This window comes from Marmota marmota, unplaced genomic scaffold (assembly GCF_001458135.2).
Source record: "Marmota marmota marmota unplaced genomic scaffold, marMar, whole genome shotgun sequence".
NCBI lineage: Eukaryota > Metazoa > Chordata > Mammalia > Rodentia > Sciuridae > Marmota > Marmota marmota.
The window spans coordinates 12615399-12625273 of record NW_026000048.1 but is presented as its reverse complement, the minus strand read 5'-3'; the positions used below and the strand labels follow the sequence as shown (position 1 = coordinate 12625273).

At 33.4% G+C, this 9875-nt stretch overlaps 1 protein-coding gene across 1 annotated transcript in view; it reads right to left on the bottom strand.

Annotated features, from left to right (window-relative positions):
* LOC107150245 (protein adenylyltransferase SelO-like) overlaps window positions 1–9875 on the bottom strand; it is a 43551-nt gene that overhangs the window by 17149 nt on the left and 16527 nt on the right. The window contains exons 10-15 of the mRNA XM_048812755.1: window positions 9197–9269; window positions 7675–7758; window positions 6773–6902; window positions 2747–2791; window positions 2560–2641; window positions 2379–2471 (exon numbers count right to left, since the gene is read on the bottom strand). Coding sequence (XP_048668712.1) covers window positions 2379–2471; window positions 2560–2641; window positions 2747–2791; window positions 6773–6902; window positions 7675–7758; window positions 9197–9269 — 507 coding nt within the window. The remainder of the gene's footprint in view (window positions 1–2378; window positions 2472–2559; window positions 2642–2746; window positions 2792–6772; window positions 6903–7674; window positions 7759–9196; window positions 9270–9875) is intronic.

Sequence of the window (9875 nt, the reverse complement as noted above, 5' to 3'; positions counted from 1 at the left end):
ATGAAGGGGGAGGAGGGGGAGGGTGGGGATTGGGACTGATGGCCTGTGTTACTGATGAGGCACTGGGACCTGGACATGCTCAAGTGTATTCAGCTACTAGGTGAAAACATCTAGACTCAAATTCCACAGGACCCTAATTCTACATCCTATGACTTATGCTGCCTTTCTTTTGGTGACTATGACTGGACATAGAGCCCCAAAGAGAAGTTATCTGCCCTTGGCTTCCTCCCTGGACTCCACATCTGCATTTAATTCAAGACACAGTAATGGGAGAAGGAGCTGCTGGTGCAAATGAGCTAGCAGACCCAGTAAGGGCTTACTCGCTGCTCAGATCACACTCCACCATGAAATTCTGCTGCCAGAACATCACACAAAGTGCTCTTAGCATGAAAATGCCTTCAGATGGGCTTCCTCAGGCATGAGGATCCAATCCTGCTGTTTTTCTATTAACAGAAAATAAGTTAAAGACTAATGAAAATTTTACCATTATTACTATATTTAGCTACTCCCCCAAATGACATGGACTTCAGGACTTTATTTTCACTTCTTATACAAAATTAGTAGTTTCTGGACCCTAGGTTTAATAAACCACAATATCTAGCAACTTCTGAAAGTGTCTTTATGAAAAATCCCTTTAAAACCAGATTTCTTAAATGTACTGTTGCCATATAGACATGTGCCAATAAAGAGGGCAGAAAGGCAAAGTGGTAGGTACCCACAGCCCAAGAGAATCGCAGCTGGAAGAATGATAGGCATATTTACAGTATTCACAAGTTGTTTTCTTTCACCAATCCTTGCCAACAGGCAAAAATCATTTAGTGAGTACATACTATTTGCTAAAGTCTTCCCTACATTTGAAAGACAGAGCTGATTAAATTTTGGTCCCTTCATAACCAAAGAAGTGTCCAGTGGAAATGCATCATTACAAGACCAGTGTGAAAAGTGCCAAGATCAAAATAGGCAGCAAGCTGTTCAGGTAGCTGCGAGGAAGGATATCTAAGTCAGACTGGGCTGTCACTGAAGGTTTACTAAAAGAAGTGAAGTAACAACTAAAATTTTCTAGATACATGAAAATGTTTGAATTATTCTAAAAGACCGTAAGAGTTAAGAGTTATGTCATGAAGAAAAACTGAAAGCAGGAAAAGTTATGATGGGCTTTACTGACTCCATGCTACCTAGATCAAAAATGACCATGGAAGCCAGTACAAAAAGATGCACGATGCTGCCGCACCCAGGGTTGCTGGCGTTGGAGGGGCAGTGTCTTGTCCCCTTATTGGTAACAATGTATCTCATCTCCCTAATAAGTACTCAGGAAATGATATCTATTATTATTAATAATTTTTCATTATTTTATAAAGTATTTATTGTAATGCCTGACCCTAAAGCTCTCAACAATAGTGGGTACTCAGTATTTGCTGAATAAATGCATGAGTAGGCTGATTTCAACACAAAGTTATAAAAAGATAACATTAACTATACAGAGAATGTCATAAAATGTAATGGAACCAATCTAGGTGCCCTTCAACAAATAAATAAGTAAAAAAAAATTTAAATTATAAAAATAAAATTGGGCTTTAATCTCAAAAATAATCTAAAAAATGGTTACAATCTAAAAGACTTGAGACTTATAAATAGATCTATGGTTCTAAAATTCCACAACAAATAGGAATCCTCTGGTAATACCCATACCATTCGATAATTCCATTTCAGTACTAGCACTGAAATGAAAAGGCAACACATTCTTAACATTGAATTACGTGCAGCCACTTTGGAAATAATTTAGCAGTTTTTTAAAAAGTTAAATTTAAATCTACTAAACAATCCAGCAACTCTACTCCTAATTCTGCCCAAGAGAAATGAAAACATATATCTACAAAAACTTGTATATCATTATTTATAGTAGCGTTTATTCATAATGGCCAAAAAATGGAAACAACAAAAATGTCTATCAACTAGTAAATGGATATGAAAAATGTGGTTTACCCACACATGGATAAAGCCATACAGTCAGTAAAGAGAAAAGAACTACTGATGTACATTACGACATGGATGAACCTTGAAACTACACTAAGTGAAGAAGCTGGACACAAAAGATCCCATATTGTGTGGTTCCAGGTGTATGAAATATCTAGAAAGCAGACACCTTTAGAGACAGGGTAAGTAGAAACAGGATTGACTGCAGAGGAACACTAGGGATCTTTCTAGAGTGATAAAACCATTCTAAAACTGGATTGTTACAATTACGCAAATCTGTTAATTATTAAAAAGAACTGAATTATACAGTTTATGAGTGGGACTCTGTGATATATAAATGGTATGTCAATAAACCTGGTAAAGAAAACCGAATGAAGAAAAAAGCCACTGTCACAAGTTAATACCTGAGGAATGTTGAGTTCCTGTAACTGGCTCTCGGTAATCTCACTGAGCTGCAGAAATGTCATCGTAAAGTCAGCTTCTGTCTTTTCCATGAGCTGATGAAAGTTAATACATTTAGCAATCTCAATACTTCAAAAATATTCTGCAGAGTAATGCAAATGTTAACAAAGGTGATAAACTCACATGTAAGAGAAATTCGATTAAATCATCATCACCCTCCTTTTCTCCAAGTAATCCCAGTTTGGCTTTGAACAATTTTCTAAACCTACAAGGAGAAATGTCAATTCAATTTGTTATTAAAATTCTCGCTATTTTAACAACTGTCAAACTAACCAAGATGTTTTAATATCTGTATTCAAGACTCACAAACCTTGCATAATAATGAGCAGGGTACTGATGGAGAATCTGAGCAGCACTGGGTGAGGAGTAAAAAGGAAAGAGTTAATCTTGATTTAAAATTAACATTCTCAAATTATATTTTATAAGAATAAAGAGTGCAATGAATCAAAATGCATTCTGCTGTCATATATACCAAGTTAGAATAAATTAATTAATTTTTAAAAATTTTAAAAGAGTAAAGAGAACCTTCACATATATTCAGTAACATGGAGATTACATGCTACTAATTACAGCTTAGCAGTTTAATTATATATCATAGCTCATAGAAAATTATCACTATAAATATATTGTCTCAAAGATTTGTATATAGTACAGGTCAAATCATGTCATAAACAATTTGTTTATAGGATAAATGTGGACATGTATCTATAATACCAACAGAGTAACAGATTTTTTTGGTGAATTTAAAAAATCATCTTAGAACCAAATTAATGCATTACAAATACCTCACCCAATTTGATAACATTTTATTTTTCTGAAAGTCTGAAATAATAGTACAATGTTTTATGGAAATATAAACTTAAAGGTTCTTCACCTTAACCTCATCTTTAAATAAACTGGCTCTTAACATTCCAAAGTGTATCTTACATTATCCAAAAGCTTAATGCATTCTAAAGTCCCACTCCCTTTACCTTGACCTCATCTCCTGTAACTTCCGCCTGCTTATTTTGTGCAGCCACACTGGCATTCTTGCTGTTCCTTAAACACACACATACACTTCGACCTCAGGACCTTTGCACAGGCTGTCCCCTTTCCCTTAGTGTCCTTCCCCCAGATATTTTCATGGTTTGCTCCTACAACTCCTTCAAGTCTTTGCCCAAGTGCTGACTATTATTCTAAAATTCTAAATGCCTCCTTCTCTGTATTCACCACCTGTCACTTCATTTTCCTCCATAGTGCTCATCTCCTAATATACTTTATAATTAACTTATTTTATTTAATGACTGTCTATCCCTCCAAAAGTAAGCTCTATGGGCTTTTTTCCCCTGCTGTTTTATTCATTTCTATCTGCCTTAGCATTTAGTGTCAGGAATACTTTGAATGCCTAAGACTCAATAAATATTAGTTGAATCAATGAACACTGCAGGGAAAATCAGATATAAAATTGATGAGACACAGGGTGGCAGCAAGAATGCTTAATGACCATCATTTTACACCACTTCGATTTTTAACTATATGACTGTATGACCAATATTTTTATTAAATTAAGGAAACCATAGAAGACCTGTAAAACTTTTATCCTCTTTATAGTAATATTCCTGCTACCTATGGTTAATAAAACCACTATATGCCTTGTCTTCTGTTTGGGATCATGAATTGGAAAAGGTAAATTTTAGATTTTGTAGGGATAAAGGTGGTGGGAAGAAAAACATTTTAGGGCTGGGAATATAGCTCAGTGGTAGAGCACTTTCCTAACCCGGGCAAGGCTCTGGGTTCAATCCCCAGTACTGCACTTAACTTATCTTAACTTCTAGCAAACACATTTGAGACACAGAAATCATTAAAATATTGTCCTTGCTCTTAAGGTGCTCAATGTCCAGTGGATAAATCAATAAATATCTAAACATTCTCCTTTATTAATGTACTCAGATTACCATTCATGCATATTCACATACATACATGATATTTCCATTTGAATAACTGTGAACATTGCAAATCTGTCTAATCATTATTTACTCTTGCTTTAAACAGATAAACATGTTCCCTTTTAGTATAAATTCAGAATGAGAAACCACACAATTGATAGATGGAGATTAAAATTTCAGCTTTATTACCAAAAAAGCTAGTCTGGAGAACATGGCTTAGGTCTGCAGATAAATATGAATGATAAAATACTGCTACATATAACTGAATCCATACTAATTAATATACTGATAGCAATCATTTACCAGAGTAAATTTAAGATACTAAAGGTTATGCAAATTAGAGAATGTATTGCCTATATTTCCTGTATGAGTGAAATACTTGGAAAGTAATTGAGGCAGAGACTTCAAGAAGAAACCATGAAAAAAAAATGGTAGTAAGTAGTGAAATGGTTCTAAGTGGAGGGATGAGAGGATGAGAGAGTGCTAAAAATAGAGGGGGTACAATGGATTGCAGAATCCCAGGCTAAGGCAGGAGGATCATGGGTTCAAAGCTAGCCTCAATAACTTAGCTCAGTAACTTAGTGAGACCCTGTCTCAAAATAAACAATAAAATGGGCTGGGGATGTGGCTAGGTGTTTAAGTACCCTGGCGTTCAGTTCCCAGTACTGGGATGAGGAACACTTTAAAGGAACCTAATAATCTAAAAATCAAAATATTAAACTCTAGAAGTCAGGTAACTGGTGGTAAAACATGAAAACATTCTATAAGTCTCATCCTATTGGGATGGAAAGGAAAGCAATGGGCATATAGAATCTTCGTATTTTAAGACTTTTAGAATCTTAGAAAATATGCTGGAAAATATTTGGAAACTTGTTTTCATATAATAGTAGAGAAAGAGGCAGAAAAAGAAAGGAATTAGCAGTAGAGAAAAAAAAAATTGTTTTGTTTTGTTTTTTTTCAGTAGAGTTTCCAAACCAACAGGGGAAAAACTGAATATTTCAAATTAAAAAAAAAAAAAAAGAGGGGTTGGGGGGTTGTGACAGTAAAATAATGATGAAGTACAATGTAAAGTAGAAGATACTTTTTGGAAAAAAAAAAAGGTAAGTAAAAACCTGTATGTACCAATAATACAAGAATAAATATGCAAATTTCAAACAATGTTTTAAAACTTGATTAAAAAAAATACAATTAGCCAGGCATGGTAGTGCACGCTTATAATCCCAATGGCTAGGGAGGCTGAGGCAGGAGGATCACAAGTTCAAAGCCAGCCTCAGCAACATAGTAAGGGCCTAAGCAACTTAGCCAGACCCTGTCTCAAAATAAACGATAAAAAAGGCTAGGGATGTGGCTCACTGATTAAGCGCTCCTGGGTTCAATCCCTGGTACTAAAAAAAGAAAGAAATTGCAATTAAAGTAGTTGTTCTGGATTTTTGTTGTTATTATTGTGTTTTGTATTTTGCTGCAGTGCTAGGTACCAAATGCAAAGCCTCACACATGCTAGGCAAACATTCTACCACTGAATCACATTCTCAGCCTAAAGAAGAAGCTCTTAATATGCATCTCTTAAGAATCAAACTTTTCTAATACAAAAAAATAGGGTCATAAAGGACTTGAATAACACAATTAATACCCTCATTTTGATATATTAAAACCTTTGACTATGGAATATATATTTTTATGTGTGTTTGTTAAACATGTCCCAAAATATTTTATGTTGGCCCACAAATAATAGAGATTTTACCAAACACATTCTTTGGTCATAAAAATATGAACAAGGGATGAAGTTGTACCTCAGGGCTTGAGTACTTTCTAATATGCTTAAGGCCCTGGGTTCAATTCCCAGTACTATTTAAAAAAAAAAAAAGCACAAATAAAAATATTGACAAAATAATTCCCACTAATTAGAAATTAAGAAACATAGTGATAAATCACCCTTTGGATCAAATAGAAAATAAACTAAGGTTTCATAACATCACAAAAGCAATAAACAATAAAAACTTTATCCTAATAACTATGGAAAAAAGTCCAAATTGTCCTAGAGAAAACTATATAGCTTGATCCAGGCAACATGGCACACACACAGCTGTAATTCAGATACTCAAGAGGCTAAAGCAGGAGAATCACAATTTTGAGGCCAGCCTGAGCAACTTAGCAAAAGCCTATTTCCAGATAAAAAAAATAAAGAAAGCCATGAATATAGCTCAGTGGTAGAGGCCCTGGGTTCAATCCCCAGTACCACAAAAATAAATACACAAATTTTTATCATAGATATCATATATAGGGTATATATACACCTTTATTATTAAATAATAAAATTTTATTTAAAATGTTAGTTTCTGGTTTTTCAAAAAGTTATCATTATACAATATATTTTCACATAGATTTAATTAATAGATTTAGGATTTACTCACAGCTGCTTTTGCCCAAGATCCAATAATGGGTTTAGAGCTTGCAACAACTTGTCTAAATTAAACATTCCAATACTGGCTTGATTTCCTATTTTATATCTTCTTTCATCATCTGATATGTTTGGTACAAAATCTGTTTAAAACAAATATCACAGTTTAACAATGGGGATAATAATAAATAAATAGCTTCTTTCTGTTTAACGGTTATATTTAAACTTAATAAATTTATATTTATTAGATAAAATTTTTTCTGACATTAGATATTTAACTCAAAATAATTTATTACCCATTTACACTAAAAGTTTTAAAATTATGAATATTTGCCTAATAGAGGAATACATTTCTAACCTATAGGAATGTATAGTTTATCACATATCTATTTCCTTTTTTGATGATAAGAAGAGAGAGTACTGGGGATAGAACCCAGGCCTTGTTCAAGACAGCAAGTGCTCTACCACTGAGCAACGTCCCCAGCCCATGTGTGTATTTCAAACTCCAGCTGGAGTTGTGGAGGTGCACTCCTCCACAAAGCCCTCTCTGAACCCTCCAGTTGTTAGTGGATTACTGTTACCTGCATTTTATATATTAGTGAAGTGAGAAGTTTCCAAATGCACAGAGACATTAAAATCCAGACACCAAAGCTCAAGCCCAGGTCTGTCTGACAACATATTCCCGGAAATACTTTATATCATCTCCTCTAATATATAATTCAGAGAAACAGAAACCACCAAAGGATTCATTGTATCATTTATGGTACCCAAAAGATCTAGTAGGCATAAAACTAACCATTTTATGAATGAACCCAATTCTTTCTACTACTGTATCATTGTATTATTTATAACCATTTAAAGTAAACCAATCATTTTTAAAAATGAAATACATACACATGTATAAAACATACATACCTGGATTATAGGCCTCCATAAAACCAAATGGACCATAGTCAATTGTAATGGATAACAAACTGAAGTTATCAGTATTACAAACACCTAAAACAACAACAGAAAATTCTGAAAAAACAATATTAAAATAATAACCTTTTTATTTTAACTCTATCAAATTATCCAGAATATAAAGGGTCACAGGAATGCCATGTTTTCCAGAGATGAAATAAAATTAGATTACAACTGAGTTTAACTGGTAACATTAAATAACTTAATATGTTTAGACCCGCTGGGTATTATACGCTTGTAATCCCAGCTACTCAGGAGGCTGGGGCAGGAGAATCACAAGTTCAAGGTCAGGTCAACAACTTAGTGAGACCCTGTCTTAAAATTTTAAAAAATAATAATAATTTAAAAGGGAGGCTGACAATGTAGGAATATGGTTTGATGGTCAAATGTCCCTGCATTCAATCTCCAGTACCTCAAAACAAACAAACAACAACATGCATACATAAAAAAACCCTATATTTTAAAATTAAATTTAGCCTATTATTTTATAGTCCCCCCAAAAAGCCTTCAAATATTATAGGAATAAAACTCCAGAAATGGAACTTCATCTTTTATTTATCCTCAATATCTAGCATTTATTTAAAAGCACATATTATTTGAAATGAGACTAATAAAGGAATATGATAAATTAGTTTTCAAAGGTTACAAAAAGAAAAAAGAAAACTAAGACCTGTCCCCTGTGATAGTCATGAGCTGCAGAAGATTAGCAGCATGGAGAGCCTTGCCCTTTTTTTGTTGTGCTTATGGGGTTGGTTGGTTTGTTTTTGTTGGAGATATCTATATAGCATAGAAAAAAGGTCTAGAAGAACTGATTTGGAATGTTTAACAGTGATTACCTTGAAGAATAAAACTCACAGTTACTTGTCTGTACTTTATCATAAGTATTTATAATTTAAAATTTTTAAATAGCCTTAAAGACCTTTAAACATAATACATACATATTTGATACACATCACAATTTAAATTTTTAGAAAAGCCTTAAAGAACTCTAGGCATAATCCTTACTGATACACATTACGACCTTGAGGTTGGAAAGCTTTACAAGTAACTTTGTCCTATTTTGTGATTACTGTTCCATTCAAAACTATTTTAAACATGAAAAAAAAAATCTTTCTTTGTTCCTTGCTAAAAGCATGTAAACATTAAGCTCATCCACAAGAATTTTTTCTTCTTCTTCTTTATTTTTATTTATTTATTTGTTTGTTTGTTTTTTGTTACCAGGGATTGAACCCGGAGAAGTGGGTTCTTAGCACTGAGCCACATCCCAGCCTTTTTTAATTTTAATTTTGAGACAGGATCTCAGTAAGTTGCTTAGGGCTTTACTAGGTTGCTAAGGCTGGCCTTGAGCTTGCAGTTATCCTCCCTCAGTCTCCTGAGCTGCTGGAACACAGGAATATTTTTAACTATATAAAAATATAATTTTTACTTTAAGTTAATTCTACTTCCCATCAGAAGAATGCAATAGATAACTTACCATGAGCAAAGCCAACAGACATCCACAAGGCAATAAGTTGTGCTGTCTCAAATACCACAGTGGAAAAAAAATCCTAAAATAAAATTCAGGAGTTTTCCAGGTTTTCTATAGCATATGGCATAATCTTTTATGATACTTAAGACAATGTACATCTTCAAGGAGAACATGGGAAGAATTCAAACATTGAGAACAGAAATACATACATGTATTTAAAACAGAATAAAGTAAAATTATTCATCCAGAAATAATATATTTAAGAGCCTCAGATATTATGGTCAATATTCTCCATGAGCAAGAAGAAAAGTTAAATAGAATTTATAAGAAAGTTCAATTAAAGCATTCCGAGTTACTAAATTTTGCAATGTCACCAAGAAAAATAACAGAATTCCCTATTCTGTAACTGTTGAAAGAATGAAAAGGGATATGAAGATCAAAAACCTTCCAAAAGAATAGGAAATCATGTTTTATTATTATGTATTGGATTTGCTTTTTAACTATTACTATAGAAATATCTATACACCTAAAGTGTGAGGGAAGAAAATATGTGATCAAGTTATAAATGCCACTCAAAAATAACATACATAGTCAGGATGTAGACACACCTGCTCTTTTCTAGGCAGCTTTCAAACAAAACAACTGTCTTGTCTATAATGTGGTTCATCTTCTTTTTCTCTAACAA